Genomic DNA, 19,571 nt, shown 5'->3' on the forward strand with positions numbered 1-19,571 from the left:
CTCGATTCCTGCCTTCCTGCAGCTCTCGAGACTCCTCCCAGGAAGTCCTGCTGCAGATGAAGCATTTTGGTACATGGGGCGACCGGCATGTGTGTGAGGGCAGCTTGGGTGGTCGTGCCGGACTTTTGCAGCGTAATGCAGCGTGGCCCAGCTTGACGTAAGTCGGATTTACCCCCACTGCCACCCCTCCTGAGGGGCTGCCCCGTGCCAACGCGTGTGCGCTCGCTGGCTGCTGCATGCACCCGCGCTCCTGTGGTGCGGTGGGTGCAGGGGGACCCTCGTTCCCCAGAGCCCTTCGGGTGCACCCACGAGCGGCCAGGCTGGCCACTGGGGCAGCACCGGGACGGAGGAGATCGCCGGTGAGTGACCAACCGATCCCTGCGGTGACCTTTCGGTTGCCTCCTCCAAGATCCTAAGTGCTCCGTCCCGCCTGCCCTGCGCCTTGCAGGGAGCGTAGGTACGGCACGGCCTGAAAACTCAGCCAGGGGAGAAGCTCCCTGAGCTTTTCCCAGGCTTTTTGACTCTCTGGTGGCTGACCCCACCGCAAAACATTGCCCAGGGTCGGGGAGGTGAGGCAGAGCCCCCTGCCCTAGCCCCAGTGCTCCCAAAGGTGGCAGTGCCCCGAGCCCAGCACTCCCTCTAGCAGGTGAAGGAACAGTCTGCATCAGGCACAGAAATTAATTTGTTTGGGGCCTTAAAGGAAACCTAAACATCAAAATCCATAAGCACATTAACCCCTGAGGCCCCTTGTTGCCCTTGCCAGCCCCGAGAGGCAGGGTGCCCGAGCTGTGCAGCCAAACCACAGCCACATCAGCGAGGAAGGTGAAGGGGAGGAAGGGCAGAGGCAGGAGACATGAGGGAAAAAGCAGGTGGGAAGGTGATGAATGACACCCGATTCCAGAGGATGCCCTCTTGCTGGTGTCTCTACTGCTCCCCCAGTGCAGAGGAAAGCAGTGGTAGTGTGCAACTGGGGGGAGAGGAGGCAGAAGCTGCAGGTGTTGCCCTTGTGATCCTGCTTTCATGCGTGTCATAGGCACAAAGTGCAGCCCCAGCCCTGTTTGACATTGCAGTGACAGCACACAAAGTGTCTGGGCTGCCTTTTCCTATCCAGAGTGAAGGAACCACAACTTTGGGCCTGGAGCTGCAGTGTGTCCCCAGGTAAAAGAAACATTTGCTTCGTGCCTGCAGCTGCGGAGCGATTTTCTCATCCCTCTGCTTTGTGTCTGGGGGATATACAGGTCCGTGCCCACGAGAGTGAGCCAGCAGGAGCCGTGGCATGCTCAGGAGAGCAGGACCATCTCTGCGTCACTTCTTGCTGGAGAGGAATTGCGGCGCTGGATATAGCTCCTGCTCCAGCGAGGTATTGAATGCCCAGCACGACTGCTTCTGGCCCGCAGCCTGCTCCCTGGCTCAGTCCACAGCAGTGTGGAGCTGGGGAACGAGCCTTGGCAGTGGCAACAGATAGGGCACGTCAGGAAAAGTCACCCTGATGCAATGTCCGCTGCAACCCAATTATTTCCAGGTAGCCTGGTTAAAGGGAACGTCTCACACAACCAAAGAATACTCTTTACACAGAGGAAAGCTCATTGTTTGTGGGATTGCCTCATCTGAAGGTGTCTTCTGCTAAAGCCTCTTGGGTTGCAAAATACTTGGAGCACGAATTATCAGCATCCTCCTGGAGGTAGAAACTTGCAGAGCAAGGCACTGACGTGCGGTGAGGAGTGGTAGAGTGCAGAGCACGGCCGTGGCTGCCAAGTTGTCTGCCTGGCAGATTGTGCCTGGAGGAACAGCGCTGGGTTTGGGAGCAGAACAGGCTGACATGGATTTAGGGGCTACGTGGCCCTGAGCCCGCATTGCTCTCCAGCCCAGTGGGCAGCCACCCATGGCAGCATCACACAGGCTGGGGATGGGACAGAGGGAAGTCAAGAGAAGAAAGGATGTCATTGCCACTTCTGAAAGGGTTGGAGCAAGCAGGGCCCTTCCTCAGAATTGGGAATTTCTAGGCTCATAGCACCCTGCTCCCACTGAGCCACCTTTCAGAGCTGTTACATTCTCTGAGCTGTGGCCAGCAACAACACGAGGGGACAGCACTGGAGCTGTTAATGTTTAACCTCCAGCTATCTTTTACTTCCCAAGCCACAAATCCTACTCCCACCACAACCAGCTCAAGCCTCGGGTCTTGCTGACTGTAATGCCCGTGGACCTGTGCAGAAAAGGCAAAGAAAGGGGCTGGGGGAGATGTGTGGGGCTCCCCTACAGCCGGGGAGGCAGTGACTCCTGCTCACCCTTGGCCGCCTGCCCAGCACCGCGGGGGAGCACAGAGTCCACCCGCTGCCCTCTGAAACTCAGGATTCCTTGTAATTTATTTGCAAAAATCCCTAGCGAGGGCTGAAGCCGCATGAAAAAAAAAATCCAGAGATACAAATCAGCGTTGGGGCAGTACTCAAACGCTGGTACAGCCTCGTGGGAAGGGCGGCGGCAAGCAGGTAAGTGGGGAGTTACTGGTGGGGGGGCACCGTAACCCCACCATCCCAGCACAACAGAGCGCAGACCCTTTCCCCGTACAGCCCAGCTCCTCCACATCTCACACCTCGGCTGCTTGCGTGTGCTCTCCTCATCCCTGATTGTGTTTTGCTCGCTGTGGGGATGGTCGTTTTCTTGGCTCATTACTTCACACATGCCCACAGGGGTTTTTCTTGGCACGCTGAGCATCCTTTGTGTCCCATCCCCACTCCCCTCGCTGTCTGGTTGCCTTTTCTCCTGCACTGCTGTCACTAAATTCTGCCTCTGTTGCTTTTCATCATCCTCACGATAAATTCCCCAGCAAGCACATCAGACTTTCTCTTGCCGTGCTCACCAAACAGGAAGGAGGATTTTGCTCGGTGTCCTCCCTGCTGCCCCTCTTCCAACCCCCCCAGCCACGATGCACGTGGACACAGGCACTGGTCAGGCAAGCAGTCCCTCGGTGTCTCCATGTGCCAGGCTGCCGTGTGTGTGCTGTGCTCCCCTCCTGCCTGCACTCAGCTGCTGCCTGGGTTTGGTGTGAATTTTAGGTGCAGAATTTACCAGCATTTAGTTCAGGATCTAGGGCAGCCACGGGCTCCAGCAGCCCAAAGGAGCAAACACCATTTCTGCCACTCCTCAGGGCGGTGTGGAATAAAAATGTTTGTTCTTTTAGAAAAAGGGGCTGTTTTGTGGCCTGTAGGGAACAAAGAGGTCCTTCCGAAAAAAAGAGGCTATGGAAAAGCAAAAGCCTGAGTCCTGGGGTTATTGGCCTGGCTGTTAGAGCCTGGCTGAGCTCATTTGACCCACAACTTACTCCAACTGCAAACAAGGTCCAAGGCATTGCTGGTGCCCCGGTGAGGTACCCACACCCCAGTCGTTCAGCTGTTTTCTTTCTGAAACTCGGAAATGAAACATCCTCTGCCAGCTCTCGTCAGTCTGAGCTCTCATTAGATGTGTGAATCTTCTCCCCGAAGCCGCTGTGCCAGCACTGCTGCCCTGGGGTCGGTCAGCAGAGGCGGTGAAGCCTCGCAGGAGCTCACACCTTCTGCTGGGGGCACCCCTCCTGCAGCAGGACACCCCCCCTGCCAGGAGTGGAAGCTCCAAGCTCTCCTTTTCCTCACAGGCGAAAATGTCAAGGCCAGTGCAAGCTCGGAGGCTGGAGGGAGTCGATAAGAATATCTGGTGAGTTCAGCTGCTACTGGGCAGCCCCTGGTTTACCCCGCGGGTAGATGTGGTTTTGGGCAGCCTAACATCAGACAGAAAGCGCTGCGGTTGCACGGCGCGGAGCAGCACCTCGCTCGGCTGCTTTGCATTTGTTCAGGAAACACACCGGGGGAATTTTGTCCCGTGAGGCTTTACACCAGCTCAGCTGCGTGCCTGCTGCTCGTGCTTTGCAGCATCAGCTCCTCGCTGTCCCGAGGGAAGGCGGTCGGTAGCAGCACCCAGACCTGAGCCGAGCGGTCGCAGCGCGCTTTCTCCAGCTCAGCATCAGCTTCAAGCCCAGCCTCGGGCACTCGCAGCAGGGAGGCAGGCGAAGGGGTGCTGCTAGCTCTGCTCCCAGCCTGCCAGGAGCTGCGGCATTGGGAACGCTGCGTGCTTTAATACAGGTGTTAAATGAGCTTTGCCCTGTGCCTAGCTTCAAGCTACAAAGTGCCAAGAAGCCAGCCCGTGGGTGAGGTGAGCGCTGAGTTTAGCCAGTCTTAGCCCCCACAGACGCCTTCACGGTGCCTGGTTGCTAATTTTTCTAGAACTGGCCTCAGCTTGAAAGCCTCTGTGACCTCTCCTGCTCGGTCAGGTCTGACCAGAAGTGGTGTGTGGCTTCAGCTGTGACCACACACAACTGCCGTGTCCTTCAAAAAAAGCTAAAACCCTTCCCAGTGCAATAGTGCCTGGCTCGGTTTTAATTGAAACTGGTCCAAAACGCCCTGTGCCTGCTGCAAGCAGTGAGGATGGGGCAGAAACCAGCCCTGCTGTGGGAGCTGCTCCCCCAGCCGGTGCTGCCCACCCACCTCGCTCCCTGCCAAAGGGATGCCAGCAAGCAGAGCCGGTGCCAGACCCTCTGTCACGCTTGTCCTTCTCTCCCTTCCCTCTCTCCAGGGTGGAATTTGTAAAACTGGCTGCCACCTACTCCACGGTGAACCTGGGCCAGGGCTTCCCCGACTTCCCCCCACCGGATTTTTTGAAGGAAGAGTTCACCAGAGCCTTCAGCGGGGAGAAGCACATGCTGCACCAGTACACCCGTGCCTTCGTACGTAGACAGCCCCCCTGCTAGGCGCTACCCCTGAGCCCTGCCCCAGATGGACCAGGGCTTGAACAAGCTCAGGCACCCCGAGCAATGCACACCCCATGTGGGCGCACAGGCTGGGACCCCCCAGCTGCTGCAGTGGGTGGGCAGAGCCATCCAGATTTGTTGGGGATGATGGAGACATCTCCTTGCAACAGCTTCCATCTTTGCCCCTGTCTTCTTTCCAGGAGGGCCAAAACCCCGTAGCACGAGGCACCCACATATATGAGGCAGAGCCATCGCGACAGGGAAACCCAACACAGGGCACTTGGCTGCCCAGAGCCATCCGAAGGCCTCATCCCTGGTTTGGGAGGCTTCCACCACCCCCTTCTCACCCACTCCTCTCGCCCCACAGGGCCACCCGCCTCTGGTGAAGATCCTAGCCCAGCTTTTTGGGAAGCTGCTCGGGCGAGACCTGGATCCTATGACCAACGTGATGGTGACTGTAGGGGCGTACCAGGCCCTCTTCTGCTGCTTCCAGGCTTTCGTTGATGAAGGCGATGAGGTAACCCAGGACCCTCCCATGGCTCTGCGCAGCCCTCGGGTAGGTCTGAGCAGGGCCCGGAGGCTGCTGCCATGCCCCTCTCTTCCAGGTGATAATCATTGAGCCCTTCTTCGACTGCTATGAGCCGATGGTGAAAATGGCTGGTGGGACACCCGTGTTCATCCCGCTGAGACCGGTGAGTGGGTCAGAGCGGAACCGTCGAGGAGGGAAGAGGATTTGTAGCATGTTAAACTCTAAGCAAAGCACAGAGGCAGCAAAGCAAGCTGAGGTTCCCCTCTGTTCTCTCTAGAAAGCTCCAAAAGATGGAAAATTGATGTCTAGTGCAGACTGGAAGTTGGACCCTGCTGAACTGGCTTCTAAATTCAGCGAACGGACAAAAGCCATCGTCCTGAACTCACCCAACAACCCTCTGGGCAAGGTAACGCCTCTGGCCTCGCTGTGGGCAGCCCTGAGAGCAGCTGGGGTGCTACAGCTGGCCCAGACATGGCTGTGGTGTGGCACCAACTCCACCTTCCTGGCACGCAGATGTGCTCTGCTGGCGTTTTGAAGCCCAATTTCGTGTGCCAGCAATGCTTTTGTCCTGTCCTGGCCCAGGAAATGGTGCAGCCAAGGGTGCGCAGCAGGGCTTGGAAACGTTCCTGCTGCGTCTCAGCTCTGCTCCCTGCCTGCTGCAGGTGTTCAGCCGAGAGGAGCTGGAGCTCATCGCAGACCTGTGCGTGAAGCACGACGCCCTGTGCATCAGCGACGAAGTGTACGAGTGGCTGGTCTACGACGGGAAGGAGCACGTCCGCATCGGTATGGAGGAGGGCTTGGCTGAGCCTGGGCGTCTTCTCCAGCTACAGCATCTCCTGGGGAAGCACCTGGGGATTTAATGGGGGCCCCTGGCACGCACATCTTGCTGCACTTCAAACTCAGCCTCCACACCAGGTCTTAAACTGGAGCCCTGACTTCCAGAACCAGCTGGAGGAACCAGAGCTGGTTTCACAGCGTGAGATCTGGAGCAAAGAACCCTTTGGCTCCAGGGAAACTGGATTTTTGCCCATTTGGTGTCAAACTACCATTTTCTGTGTGTCTCTAGCTTTGGGACATCCATTTCAACATGATTTCAGAGGCCGGTTCTTCCTGTTGCAGTAACATGCAGTTACCCCGTTGCAGGGAGCGTGCTGAGCTCTGCCCTCAGTGTTTCTCTCTCGTTTCATTGCCAGCCAGCTTGCGAGGGATGTGGGACCGCACGGTGAGCATCGGGAGCGCTGGGAAAACCTTCAGTGTCACCGGGTGGAAGGTGAGCACCCCCACGCAACACCTCTTTGTCTCCCCATCCCCATCCCTTCGCAGTAAAGCTGAACACGAGGAGGTACCAAAGATTTAGCACCTTCCTCCTCCTCTCCTGGCCATAGGTGGGCTGGACCGTGGGCCCCAACCGGCTGCTGCAGCACATTCGCACCGTGCACCAGAACTCGGTGTACCACTGCGCCACGGCCGCACAGGTAAGGCCGCTCCCTGCCACCAGCCCTGCAATTCCCCAAACCAGCTTTGACCGTCTTCCCACCAGGCTCTGGATCCTCTTCCCCTCGCAGGAAGTCGTGGCTCAGGGTTTCCAGAGGGAGTTTGAGCGCTACGGGAAGCCGGACAGCTACTTTGTCCAGCTGCCCAAGGAGATGCAGCAGAAGCGAGACCAGCTGGTCCAGAGCCTGGTCGCGGTGGGGATGAAACCCATTGTCCCCGAGGGCACCTACTTCTTGGTGGCGGACATCTCCGAGTTCAGTGAGTTGTGCAGCGGCCGTGTTGCTCAGGCAGGGCCGAGTTTGGGGATCAGCTCAGCCTGGTCCCACCAGCAGGGACGGGAACCTGCACAAACAACATCCAACGAGGGGAGGGACCGCGCCACATTGCCCAGCTGAGCTCCCAGAGGCCACGGATTTGGGGCTTGGCTTAGGCACCCGCCCAGCCACAGCCTCTGCACTGCTCCTCCTGCAGAATCCGATGTCCCTGATGTCCCCAACTCTGACGAGCCCTACGACTCCAGATTTGCAAAGTGGATGGTGAAGAACAAGGTAAATGCACCTGCCCCTTTGCACCACGTTTATCACGGCGTGTTTGTGCCCTCCCTGCAGAGCCAGCAGTGGTGACAACACCACCAGTGGACAACGCCCCCGTCCAGACCCGTTTTTAGGGTAGAAGAAGCCAGGGCATTGCTTAAGTCCATGGTAGCACCAAGCAGGGCTGGGGCTCTCCTGAGGACGTGCATGGGTCCAGCAGCCCAGAGCCAGGGGCATATTTGGGGTGTCTGTCAGCAGCTGGCCTCAAGCAGGGCAAGCAGAGCACCAAGGGGACTTGTGAGCAGTAGGTGACAGCTTCGCCCACGCTGGGACACGGCCCCATGGCGCTAACCTCAGCTCCACGCCTTTCCCTCCCCAGGGACTCGCGGCCATCCCGCTCTCTGCTTTCTACTGCGGGCCCCACAAGAACAACTACAACTCTTTCATCCGGTTCTGCTTTGCTAAGGTGAGCCCTGTGGCGAGGTGAGGTTGGGGGTAATAATCAGGGCTGCGTGATGAGATGAATGCCAAGAAGAAACGCGCAGAGCCTTGGGCACTAGAGCCCAAGCACGGCACCGCAGCTGGGTCCAGCCAGCCCGAGCCCCTTCTGCAGACACACAAGTGAAGCCGGGGCAGGAGGTGCTGGTGCTGCCCCGTTGGGGTCCCACCTTTCTTGGTCAGGGCAGGGGGTCCCCTGGGTGCACGTTCAGCTGCCCAGGGCACGCTGCCTGCCCCAGATTGGGCTGTGCCCGTGTCATACCGAATGAGAACGGGATTTTATCGTGAAAACAGCCCGGTGAGGGGAAGGGGAACATGGCTGGAAGCCACGAACCAAACCTCGGGGGTTTGTTTAGGAGGAAGCCACACTGAAGGCAGCAGATGACATATTGCAAAAATGGAAACTGGAGAAAACGACTCCCTGAAGGCACTGGGGAGGGAACCAGGCTCTCTTTGGTCATCACCCATCACGATCGCTCTTCTTCTTCCTTTGCTTGGCTACAAACTTTGCTACATCCTTATTTTTGTGCCTTCAACCACATTTTTTTTGTCAAACGGGTAAGAGGTTTGCCAGGCCCACGGTTTAAGGGGCTTTTCTGTCACTGTGCAATGAACGCACTGTTTCTTGCAAGAAGCGAGCCTTCTGGTGTGGCTCAGCGTTCAGTATTACTTCTCTTTAAAGACTTTGCTAATCAGTTCTGGGATGCGTCCAGCAAGACACGAGGTAAGGATGGCTCCACCACCACAATCTGAAAAGGTGCTTCAGGACCTACCTTCAGGGCCGTGCTGGGGTTAGGGTGCCTCGTCTTGCTCCACATCCCCACTTGTGGACTGCAGGGCTCAGGACGGCGATTCCACCAGCACCCACATTCCCCACGGGACTGCAGCATCGCTGCCCATCAGCAGGTTGTTTCCCAGGGCCCCGAAAATTGCACACGCAGCGAGGTGTTTCCCATAATTAGCAATAATTCCTTTGGCTTTTCTGTGCATCTCTGGGGAAGGCGACCACAGGTTCAGGAACCCTCTGCCCTGGACTATTGCTAAGCCTTCCCTGTGCACCCCCACGCTGCCCTTAGGACTTGGTCGGGGCTCGGTGGCACCCCCAGGCTGCAAAACCAAACCCCAGCCTTTGACAAGAGCAGGTGGTGGCCGGGGAGGCAGGGCACGGCTGCTGCCTGGCTGCTGGGGCAACACGAGCAGCATTTGGGCAGGTAATTCTAGCGTCGTTCTTGATTTCAGGCTGGATAAGGATGTAGAGTCCTCAATCGTGCAAGAGAATGCGGGATAAATATTTGTAGTGGTTAAATTATTAAAGTTGAATTATTGCAATTACCGAAGAGTAAATGTCTCTAATGGTTATGGGGCTGACCCAGGCGCGCAGATCCGGATCTAACCCCCGGCTCCCCAGAGAAACCTCACGCCTCGTGTCACCCATCCACCCTCGCACCACGGCAGCCCCTGCTTAGCTTGGCAGGTCGCGCAGGCGATTTAAACCCCCCCTCCTACCCCCGCCCCTTTGCCCGGCCATTGGCTCCCGCGGCGCTTCGCCCCGCCCACTTGGGGCGGGCAGCGACCAATCACGGCGGGGCCCGGCAGCGCGCACAAGATGGCGGACGGCGGTGAGGCCAAGCGGCCCCGAGAGGTGAGGGGGGGGCGGCGCTGAGGGGAGCCCCGGGGAGGGGGGGGGAGCCATGAGGGGAGCCCGGCAGCCCCAAAACGGCCCAAAAACAGCCCAAAAACGGCCCCTGTCTCCACAGGTTGTGGACAGGAAGGTAGACTGGCAGCGCTGGAAGCAGGAGAGTAAGGCTGGGGCCGGGCAGGGGTTGGGGGTCCCGGCTCTCGGCTCTCGCCGCTGACGGCTGGGGGGGGGGCCGGGGTTTTTGTGCGCCTCAGGGAAGGCGGAGAAGAAGAAATGGAGGGAGCTGAAGCTGCTGAAGAAGCTGGAGAAGCAGCGCATGGGGGAGCTGGCGGAGAAGCAGGCGGAGCAAGCGCGGGAGGAGGAGCAGAAGGAGGACAGAGGTGAGGGGCTGAGGGGGGGCTGACAGCCCGGGGAGCTGACAGGAACGGGACGTTTGTCCCCACAGATCTGCTCGTAGCCAGCCCCCGGGCACAAACACAACGCAACGGGCACCGCCCGACGGGCCTTTATTACCAGAAAGCCCCTCATTAAAATCTGAGAAGCGGAGGTTGCGTTTTTCTGCCTCCTCTCCTGCAGCTGAAGCCCACGCGGTGCTGGGGATGCAGCCGGCAGGCCCTGCGCGGCCCCCACCCCATCGCCCTGTTTGCAGGGAGGCACCACACGCTGAGCGTGGCCCTGCCCGGCTCCATCCTGAACAACGCTCAGTCGCCGGAGCTGCGCACATACCTCGCCGGACAGATCGCCCGAGCCTGTGCCATCTTCTGCGTGGATGAGATCGTGGTGTTTGACGAGCACGGGGAAGATGCAAAGTAAGGACGAGCTAATTTGTGCTGTTTCTTTGGTGTTTTCTGTTCCTTTATTTAGCTGAGACGAGGAAAGAACTGTGAAGAACTGTGTGTAGCTCAAGCAAGGGTTTGAATTTCCCATAGACAGCAGCATTACGGGAAGCCCTGCACTGGGCACAGATGTTCATTTAACTGCCTTGGAAATTAGGATCATTTATGACAGCAGGGGGAGAACAAAGCAGCAGGGGAAGGTTTCCTAGTGCTTTTAGGGTTGATGGGGAAGCTGCTTCTATTCACAGATTAAGGAGAAATGGTCAGATCTCCAGAAGACCAAGACTTTGTTGCTTTGCAGTCCCATACTGAGTTTACAGACTGCTCTCTCTCTTCCAGGAGTGTGGAGGGGGAATTTGAAGGAATTGGAAAGAAAGGCAAGGCTTGTGTGCAGTTGGCTCGGATCCTGCAGTACCTGGAGTGCCCTCAGTAAGTCTACTGCAGTCAAACTGTGTCAGATGAGTATTAGAACTAGCTCCCAGCTGGTGATTTGCATGGGTACCTCATGGTATGGGCTCCAGAAACAATATAAACTCTGTTTATATTGCATGATTATGCATGAACACAGGATCTGATTGTTTCACATCTGATTCAGGAGTTTAACTGATAGAACAGCAGGGACTTGGGAGAGTTAATCATACCCTGTTCTCTGCTCCTTTAGAGTCAGTACAAAGCTAGAGCTGAGGCCCAGGTGTCTTAGAAACAACTTTTCATATTTAAACCTTCTCTGATAATAGGTACTTGAGGAAATCCTTTTTTCCAAAACATGGAGATCTGCAGTTTGCAGGTAATGATTCGGTTGCCTCTATCCCACGCTGTTGGCTCCCCCTTCCTGAGCTCTGGCTCTCATTTTGCATGGGATGCACAGAGCTTAAAAACTTTTCCCCGCCTTAGAGTGGGGATGAGGTGCTGTGCTCCACCAGACCACAGAGGGAGGGGCAGCAGAGCAGCTGTGCTTCCACATGTTCCTGCAGTTTGTGCCCTGTCCTTACCTGTTCCTTTCCTGCTGTTCCAGGGCTCCTCAACCCCCTGGACAGCCCTCACCACATGCGGATGGATGAGGACTCAGAGTACCGAGAAGGCGTGGTGTTGGACCGGCCAAGTAAGCCGGGCAGAGGCTCTTTTGTCAACTGTGGGATGAGGAAGGTACGTCTGTGGGTGAAACAACTCATCCTGTCGCTGGCAGATCTGAAGCAGGCGTGGTGGGGACAAGCACTGCTCGGCTTCTGAGCATCCTGCTTCACAGCAGGCTGGCATGGGGGTTAGTGCTGGTGCTGTCCTGTCCCTTCTGGCCTGTTAATGTTTGTAATTTCCCGAGTTCTGGCCTGCCCACCCAGCACCTCACTGCTTTGCTGCTGAGTTTGAACCTTTGAGCAGCAAAGTCTCAGGCTGCTGACGCAAACACGCCTGCTCTGTGTGGCATGCAACACAGCCCCTGATTGCAGAGCTCCTCATTCCATCTCCAGGCCAGAATAGGCCCCCACTTCTGCAGAGCATTCCCTCCCTCCCCACCTTCCCCAGTACCTCCAGACTGTCTTGACACTGCTGCTGACTGTCCCTGCAGGAGGTACAGATCGACAGACAGCTGCAGCCTGGGCTGCGAGTGACGGTGCGCCTGCAGGAACCACAGAATCCAGGTAATCTGCTGCTACGTTAGCATCTGCAGACCTTACTCCTGCTGGAGTTAGTCCTCCTGTATGGCAGCCTTCAGATTACTAACATTTGACGATAGCCAACAGCTCCACATTCTTTTCACTACACACACAGAGTAGTAACACCCTTACACAGTCCCCTAGTGCATTGGAAGGACCTGTCAGCTCTTTGGCCAGCAGTAAATAGCCCAAACACGCTCACACTTACTTTCCAGAACACACTCAAAAGGGAGGCTCGTGGTTGTGCAGTGAGTCGGTGCCTTGCCACAGGAGAAACCTCAGCATGTGGCTGGTCAAGTTCAGCTCTCAACAGGACCTCACAGGGATTGTTAATCTCTTTGCTTCCCTTTCAGAAGCAAAAGTGCGGAAGGGCATCGTGGTGTCCTCACACCACCCTCGGACGGTGTCAGGCTTGTACTGGGGCTACAGCGTCCGCCTCGCCTCCTGCCTCAGTAAGTATTTGGAGGCATTTTCTGCTTTCTGCTGTGCAAAAGAAGCTTAATTCCACCTGGGCTTCCACACCAATTTCAGGCTGCACATCTGTAACATGTTAACATGTTAGTGGTGCTGGAAACCAATTCTTTCTTCTGCCACCAGTCACCTGTGGAGTGTCTGAACCTGCCCAGAAGGCAGCACAGGTGAGGAGCCCCATGCTGATAACCACGGGCTGTGTTTGTTTCCCAGGTGCTGTCTTTTCAGAGTGTCCATTCAAGGAAGGCTACGATCTCTCCATTGGGACCTCAGAGCGGGGCAGTTCTGTGGACCAGGTCACTCTGCCCTCCTTCAGGTTTGTCACCCACATCCGCAGCCCCACTCAGAACCCCCAGTGGGGCCTGGTTCAAGGCACACAAGAAAAAAAAAAAGCTCCTAACACCTGCCTCAGTATGATGGTTTGAGCTGTTCTCCCTTCTAACCCTGTCCCTGCGCTGTCCCCTAGGCACGCCCTTGTTGTGTTTGGAGGTCTTCAGGGCTTAGAAGCTGGGGTTGATGCAGATGCAAACCTGGACGTCACTGACCCAAGCCTTTTGTTTGACTTCTACCTGAACACTTGTCCCAGCCAAGGCAGCCGAACCATCCGAACAGAGGTAGGGCAGGTGGCTCACGGTGCAGCCGGTGTGGTGCCTGTGCACACAGAGCAGCGCTGCCTTCCTGCCTCTGGCAGTGACACGTACAGCCAGTGTAATTCCCCCAGCAATGCCTCAAACAGCCCCTGGCTTGCCCGGGGGTCCCTTGCCAAGGACAGCAGCTCTGAGTGCTGCACGGCTCTGTTCCAGGAAGCGCTGCTGATCTCTCTGTCTGCACTGAGACCTCGCATCGAGGAGGCTGTGAAGACACCCACTGACAGCTGAGGGAAGGAAAGCCACTGACTTTGTCCTCCACTTTGGACTGCCTCAAGGAAGAGCTTTTTGCTATTCAGACACAGGGAAGCCCTGCCAGGCTCCTGGAGTGATAAGCCTGGGGGAAGCTGCAGGCATCTGACCGAAGCTGGCAGCGCTGCTCAACCGAGTGTCTGGCTTCTCCTGGGACCAGCACATCTGGGGCCTTCCACACCTGCAGCATCCAGCCAAGAGCAGGTCGCTGCCTTGCAGCAGCCTGGGACAAGCTTAGCAGCAAACTGAGTCTTGGCAATTCAGCTGTCTCAGGTGGGGAATAAAACAGTACCAAACCTCAGCTGCCTTGAAGTCTGCATGTGAATGTTTTGTGACAAAGATGGGCACTCAGTGCCCTTGCAGCCCTGTGGCCTTCAGCCTTGAAGGAAGTAATTTAATCCTTACCCTTATGCAGCGGTTCCCATCACACAGCTAGCCTGACTCCCCAGCCCCCCTTTAACCCAAAGGCTTCCTCCCTTCCCAGTGGAAGGAAGGGCTGGAGCTTCACTGGGCTCTGAGCTAACTGGATAATCTTTAAGGTCCCTTCCACCCCAAGCTGTTCTATGATGCTAAAGCACGTCACCATACCTCGTTACAGTTTGGCTCAAAGAGAAAAGCAGCTGGAAAAGCTGGCTTTACCCTTTCCCCTTCCTGCCGAGTTATTCAGGGACTTCAATAGGAGCAGATAAGAAACAACCCATTCTTTGGATTTTCAAAGCTTTACTGCTAAAACCGTCTTCCGAAAGAAAACAATTACACAGTCCTTTGGACGCAGAAAGGCAAGGACCTCTCCCCGTACCTGTCTTGCTCCTGTCCTTCCCTGCTTCCCCTGTAATTTCCCTTTGTGTTTTAAGGGCCACAAACAAAAGGAGTTACAAGAATACCCACAGCTACTGCAGTGTAGGGGCAAATCCTAGAGAACTACTTGTCAAGTGCCCAGGAACCTTCCATGCAACCTACCCCTGAGACATGCTTTGCATGTGTTTCACTGTTACATGAAATGGGCTGAGAGAAGCACTGCTTTGATTCTTAGTCCCTGTGTTCAAAATTGCACAAGGAGATACTGTGAACTACTGCCATCGGTCCCTCCCAGAGGATACCTGGATTTCCTCAGTCAGGGTTCAACGCTTGTTTCCAGCCGTGATGGCTTTCAAGTTACTTGTTCTCTTCAAGATGTTGGGGACGAAGAGGAGCCCTGAGGCTCGCTCAATGCTCTCGATGGGAACCAGGAACCGTTCAAGTGGGATTTTCTCGTCCACGGGGCTGTTGGGCATCACGTAGGAGCGCAGCTCGATCTCCCCACTCTCCTTTTCCAGGATGAGCACCTTGAAGAAATGGGTGGGGACGGCCACGTTGTTCTTCCCAATCACCTGGTACTTGACGTACATCTTCCCGTCGGCCTCCATCCTGTACCAACAGCAATGTCCCATGTTAGACCCCAGTCTGGTGCCTATTCCGCCCCTCAGCCCTCCAGCACCACCCTAAGAGAGCCCCTGCTGCATGGTGGTGGTGAGGCTGAGCTTTACATAGTGTCTGCTCCCCCCAGATCCCTTCCCCACTGTCTCTCCTTTAACAGCCTTTCCAAGCTATTTCTTGCTGTGAAAAGATCCCAGCTGGTGAGAACTGCTCTTCACAGTCCTACACATATCCTACAAATATCCTTGCAGATAATGTCATGCTCTTAGGTGAACAGAGAGTCCATAAAATGAAACCTAAGAGCTTTATTCTGCAGGGAGGGGTTCTGCAGTCTAGTCTCTTAATTTAATGCTGCTGTATTAGGAAGAACTGAAAACAGAAGTCACCGGGTTACCTTGTATCTCAAGAAACCCACCCTAGGTATTCCCAAAATAACTGTCTGAATGGGAACCTAATCCCAATCCCAAGAAATCACCGTTCTGCAGAAACTCTGCACGCTGCTGATCTCACCTACTGAAGGGGCTCTTAGCAGATCGCTCCTGTTTCCGAGCAGCTGGGAGGCTGCAAGCCCTCGGCCTGCTTTACTTTCCCAGCATGACATCGCTCGAGTGTGGTCCCAGCCGCGTCCTCATGTTTACCTGGGCAGGTAAAGAGGTCCCGTGCAGACATAGACATTCTTGTTGTGCCTTGCCAAGCTTCTGCTGTACTTCTCAAGGTTATTCCAGGCATTTTGGTTTAAATGAGGAACCTGAAAACACAAGCAGTGGACATGGACGGTACAGTTAGTCACCAGGGAACCTCCTCCTTGCTCAATTTTCCTCATAACAACATCCGCCTTTCCGTAACCCTTCTGGAGTGCTCGGGGCACTGCAAGCCAAGGTCACTACAGCTTCCAGAGAGCAGGTGGCAGTGTACAGAGATCCTACTTTGCACATGCAGCAGCAGAACCCACGAGACTACCACCTCTAAGCGTTTGCCCACCCGTCCAGCTGCCGCACACTGTTCTGACTGAGGTCCCTCCCATGGATAGAGGGAAGCACCCAGGCAGGTCCTTACCAAGGACCTTTGTGCCTGTTCGCAGAAACTCTTGGGGCTAACCTTGTCACCACCCCATAGAGATATCATTTAACACTTAAATTGCCCTGTGTGGAGTCAGGAGCTGAACTCGATGATCCTTGTGGGTCCCTTTTAACTGAATATATTCAGCAATTCCATGAACCCCACCACCCCGAGCGAACGCAGCTGCCTCAGCCCCTCTTTACCAGAGCTACTCCAGGCTTTGAGCAGCAGCACCCCAGGGGCGAGACCTACCTGGGGGGCAACATTACTGAGGTAGAAGGTGTCCCTCATGGCCTTCTGGCTCCACTTGTGGTTGGCGGCGGCTGCCAGGTGACCGCGGTCGAAGCCGCTGCCGCGGTAGTCGGCGTTGGTGGCGCGGTGGTACTCATGCACCGAGTCGTCCTCCTGGAAGTCGCAGGCGGCGCGGTCGGAGGCTCCGCTGAGCGTCTCACGGTTGAGCTGCTCGATCACCCAGAGCGCGCTGCGGCTCCGTGGGTCGTAGCACAGCACGTAGGACTCGCGGCTCCGCAGCTGCGCCAGGCCGGGCAGGCCGTACTTGGTCAACTCCACTCTGCCAGACCCGGTGACCGCCGGTGGGCCTGCTGCCGCTGCCTGCACCACAGGCAGCACGGGCACACGGCCCAGCAGCCCCGCTGCCTCCTCCGCATCGCCCTCACGGCGCTGCCAGAGGGTGGTGAGCACCGAGCCCAGCCCCGCACCCAGAGCCAGGGAGGCCCCGGGCAGCAGCCAGCGGCCCCGCAGCATGGCCCCGCAGCGACTCCCGCTCCCAGCGGTTCCTTCCCAAGGGTTTTTTTCTCTTCCGGTACCCGCCCCGCCACCACCGCCACACGCCCGTGAGGGAATTGGCCCTTCAAGGCCTCCACGCTCCTCCCGCGGTGCCCACAGAAGCGCAGCCGGCAGCGGTGTGCAAAGAAAACACTTTATTGGGGCGCAGCGCGGCGCTGGGCCCGGCCGCGGGCACTACGAGGCCGAGGAGCAGCAGCGGCCCCGCTGCCGCCCCACACGGCCTCGCTCAGTGGGGTGGCAGCACAAAGCCTCCTCCTCCCCCCCCCCGTCTCACTAAAGGAAGCGTTATAAAAATAGTGTTTAAAAAGAAGCATAAAAGAAGTAGTTTTAGAGTGAGGAAGTGTTCTCTGCACCCCGTTCTGGCAATTCTTTCCAGACAAGGTAAAGGGAAATAAAATTAAAAAAAAAGTGTTATTTGACAAACCGCCCAGTGCGTTCCTCTCTTCCTGGGGAAGGGCAGTGTAGGGGAGAGCCCCGAGAACAGTCACTGACCCTCACTCAGGGAGACAGCCCCTGCTTCCCCAAACACCCCAGAGTGCCCCCAGTCAGCTCCTGGCCCTTATTTCACTCACTGCCAAAGCGTGAATAATTCCCCGTGAGGTCCCAGAATTCAAACTCTGTCGTTCTGCACGACCATCATCAATTTCATCTCCGGTATCCCGGTCCTTCTACCTCACTGGCAGAGCCACAAGTTCCCAGGAGCCTGAACTGCACACGGTGAAAGTCCTGGACCTCCTCCTCCCAGGGAAGGCTCGGGTCCCCACATCCACCGTAGCACCCTGATTTTCTTCCTAGTTGAAGATGGGTCCTCTCATCCCACCCAGCAGCAGTGCCACCTGTGAGGAACGCTTCCTAAGAGCTATTTAAACATCCCCTGTTCAGGACCCTATGAAAGAAGGCACCCTCAAGGCACCCCAGGCTCCCACCTTCTGACCCCAAGAACTGCTGCTGCAGCCAAACTCACTGCTGCTGCAGCACCTTCAGACTGAAAGAAGTCAGAGGAGGAAATATCCCCAGGATGGCACCGGTGCTACTTGGCCACACAAGCCAGGAACAACCATAACCTAGTTAATGCTATCTGACCTCAAAAAAAAAAAAAATTAAAATAATCACAAACAGCCTTTGAGGAATGAATGCACGGAAACTAATGAGGTGATTCAAAAGCTGGGAACAAGACTTTTTCTCCCCTCAGAAGATCCATTTTTGCTCTTAAAGAAAGGGGCAAGTCGTGGAATAAAGAAATGGGTGGCCCAAGTCATTGAAAAGTAGAACAACTCCCTTCAAAGCCCTTTCCAGCAGCAGAACAAAGTCCTGCCACACAGCAGAGGGAGAAGGAGGGACATAAAACAGCTTTTCATGTAGGAACCAGCCTGCCTGGGTGTATCAAAGTTGTTAAAAGTTTTCCCCCAAAAAAGAACTCAAATTAACCAGTTTAGCAGCCATAGGCTTGTCTGGATAAAGCTATTGATTGAATTTATCCCAGAGAACCTTTCCAGCAGCCAAAGCTCTCATCTCATCCTGTTAAACCACTGTAAACTCTTTTTAAGTGTTCACCATCACCACCCCCAAAGAGAAATAAAACAGCATAGTAAGCCCTTGGACACCTAGGAAGGGAAGAGACAGCACGACACCTGTACCAGCCAGCAGCAGACCCTGGTGCTCCATTACCCACCTCCACGGTGTCTTCCTCAAGCGTTTGTGATGCTCCAGCCCCACACGTGACTGAAAACAAGCAGGAGTTCATCCACAAGGAATGTTTTGATCCTCATTTGCCTGCTGCCTTCTGAGATTTTTAAGGAGACTCACAGAGTGAGTCTTTCAGAGAGACTTTCAGAGCAGGAACCCTCACGGAAGCTGCTGTTACCAGTGAGAAACCACACAGCAAGCACTTGCAAGGGGGACCCAAAATGGCCAGCACGGGCATACAGGGAGATTGTGCATGGAAGGTATGAGAGCTACAGCAATATTGAGAAGAGTGTTTTGGAGGAGGTCCAACTCTGCTATGAGTCTGACCCTCCATTCCCACGTTTGTGGCTACCACCTAGCAGTTTGGCCACGTGAGGTCTGACAACCGGCCTCTGTAGTGCAGGTTCCCAGCAGCTGAGACCACCTAGAAGAGCGCAGTGATCAAGGCAGGAAGAACACTCATCCTGTGGCTAGAGCTGACAGGATGCTCCATCACACAGCCGTCCTGGTCCTTCAGTTCCACTTTTCTTGGAGGAAAACTCTACCCTCTAAAAGGATTGCAGCAAAGAGGGATGCTGTCAGCCACAGGTATTGATTAGATTGTTTTAAGCCTTCAGTTGCTCAGGATCCACCACAGCAGCAACACCTGGCTGCATCAGTGTCACTTGAGCATCTTCTAAAGAGGCAGATAGATTGCTTGGGGTTGCTAACAAGAACATAGGTGCGTGCATCAACCTGTCTGCCAGTCTCCCCACACAGCCTCAAATGAATTACAGTCACCTGCAAAGAACTGGCCTTCAGTGAAGGAAGTAACACTTAGTAAAACAGCAAAAGGCTGACAACATCCCTCTCAGTAGGGCCGTTCTAGGCCATCAGCAGCTTAAGCAGATCTTTGAAAGATGACTGACCTTTAACAAATCAATACCCATAATACCGAAAATCGCAGTGTCAAACAGCTATGCAGAGGTGAGCCAGCACAGCACAGAAAGAGGGTAAAGCATGCCAGATTAGTGTTCACTCAAGAGCTTCTGCACAACCCCAGCACCTGGGTGCTGGCAGTTTCTCCCGTTGAGGATTATGGTTTCTGATCAGCAGGTTAGCAGTTCTTTCCATAGCTTGTCTTCGTTGCTGTTCACCTAAGCCTGCTCTACAGTATTCGAAACGCAGCAGCTTCCCTCTGAGGAGAGACAAGTGTCCAACTCACGCCTGTCACACCAGCAGGACTGGTACAGAGGATGTGGATCAGCCCCAGGAGTCAACTAATGACTGAAATGC

The 19,571-nt window shown here is 55.7% G+C and overlaps 3 protein-coding genes across 8 annotated transcripts; 2 read left to right on the plus strand and 1 right to left on the minus strand.

Annotated features, from left to right (window-relative positions):
• On the plus strand, nt 1-9,163 carry KYAT1 (kynurenine aminotransferase 1). Of its 5 annotated transcripts, none has more exons than XM_068657478.1 (15): nt 59-157; nt 290-457; nt 1,239-1,360; nt 3,629-3,687; nt 4,603-4,753; nt 5,145-5,294; nt 5,383-5,469; nt 5,584-5,712; nt 5,969-6,089; nt 6,500-6,576; nt 6,692-6,781; nt 6,872-7,058; nt 7,272-7,348; nt 7,713-7,799; nt 8,188-9,163. In XM_068657478.1, the coding sequence occupies exons 3-15, from the start codon at nt 1,277-1,279 to the stop codon at nt 8,254-8,256; spliced, it is 1,368 nt and encodes a 455-aa protein (XP_068513579.1). In that variant the 5' UTR covers nt 59-157; nt 290-457; nt 1,239-1,276; the 3' UTR covers nt 8,257-9,163. The 5 variants fall into 5 exon arrangements, with proteins under 5 accessions (XP_068513577.1, XP_068513579.1, XP_068513580.1 ...); XM_068657479.1 differs by having other exon boundaries at nt 290-359; XM_068657477.1 differs by lacking the exon at nt 290-457 and adding an exon at nt 1,071-1,158.
• Nucleotides 9,164-9,363: 200 nt separating this feature from the next.
• Nucleotides 9,364-13,629, plus strand: SPOUT1 (SPOUT domain containing methyltransferase 1). 2 transcript variants are annotated; one of them, XM_068657484.1, is made up of 12 exons: nt 9,364-9,473; nt 9,589-9,631; nt 9,725-9,850; nt 10,076-10,279; nt 10,646-10,735; nt 11,044-11,093; nt 11,322-11,452; nt 11,871-11,943; nt 12,312-12,410; nt 12,643-12,745; nt 12,896-13,043; nt 13,233-13,629. In XM_068657484.1, exons 3-12 carry the CDS (start codon nt 9,744-9,746, stop codon nt 13,305-13,307), a joined length of 1,080 nt encoding a protein of 359 aa, XP_068513585.1. In that variant the 5' UTR covers nt 9,364-9,473; nt 9,589-9,631; nt 9,725-9,743; the 3' UTR covers nt 13,308-13,629. The 2 variants fall into 2 exon arrangements, with proteins under 2 accessions (XP_068513585.1, XP_068513584.1); XM_068657483.1 differs by having other exon boundaries at nt 10,120-10,279.
• A 399-nt stretch (nt 13,630-14,028) lies between these two features.
• ENDOG (endonuclease G) lies at nt 14,029-16,712 on the minus strand. The gene is made up of 3 exons (XM_068657485.1): nt 16,056-16,712; nt 15,383-15,492; nt 14,029-14,735 (listed from the first exon to the last, which is right to left on the minus strand). The coding sequence occupies exons 1-3, from the start codon at nt 16,566-16,568 to the stop codon at nt 14,450-14,452; spliced, it is 909 nt and encodes a 302-aa protein (XP_068513586.1). The 5' UTR covers nt 16,569-16,712; the 3' UTR covers nt 14,029-14,449.
• Nucleotides 16,713-19,571: the final 2,859 nt, after the last annotated feature.

The sequence above is a fragment of the Anas acuta genome, chromosome 20 (genome assembly GCF_963932015.1).
Source record: "Anas acuta chromosome 20, bAnaAcu1.1, whole genome shotgun sequence".
Lineage (NCBI taxonomy): Eukaryota > Metazoa > Chordata > Aves > Anseriformes > Anatidae > Anas > Anas acuta.

Bases quoted from the DNA above. Each gene is read 5' to 3' on its own strand.
- KYAT1 (XM_068657476.1), top strand. From the start codon at position 1,277: ATGCTCAGGAGAGCAGGACCATCTCTGCGTCACTTCTTGCTGGAGAGG. The intron at 6,090-6,499 runs GTATGGAGGAGG...TTTCATTGCCAG, and splicing joins GAAGGAGCACGTCCGCATCG to CCAGCTTGCGAGGGATGTGG. The intron at 7,800-8,187 runs GTGAGCCCTGTG...GGGTTTGTTTAG, and splicing joins TCCGGTTCTGCTTTGCTAAG to GAGGAAGCCACACTGAAGGC.
- SPOUT1 (XM_068657483.1), top strand. From the start codon at position 9,438: ATGGCGGACGGCGGTGAGGCCAAGCGGCCCCGAGAG. The intron at 9,474-9,588 runs GTGAGGGGGGGG...CTGTCTCCACAG, and splicing joins AGGCCAAGCGGCCCCGAGAG to GTTGTGGACAGGAAGGTAGA. The intron at 10,736-11,043 runs GTAAGTCTACTG...CTCTGATAATAG, and splicing joins CAGTACCTGGAGTGCCCTCA to GTACTTGAGGAAATCCTTTT.
- ENDOG (XM_068657485.1), bottom strand. From the start codon at position 16,568: ATGCTGCGGGGCCGCTGGCTGCTGCCCGGGGCCTCCCTGGCTCTGGGT. The intron at 15,493-16,055 runs GTAGGTCTCGCC...TTGTGTTTTCAG, and splicing joins TCAGTAATGTTGCCCCCCAG to GTTCCTCATTTAAACCAAAA. The intron at 14,736-15,382 runs GTAAACATGAGG...CTGTTGGTACAG, and splicing joins GGACCTCTTTACCTGCCCAG to GATGGAGGCCGACGGGAAGA.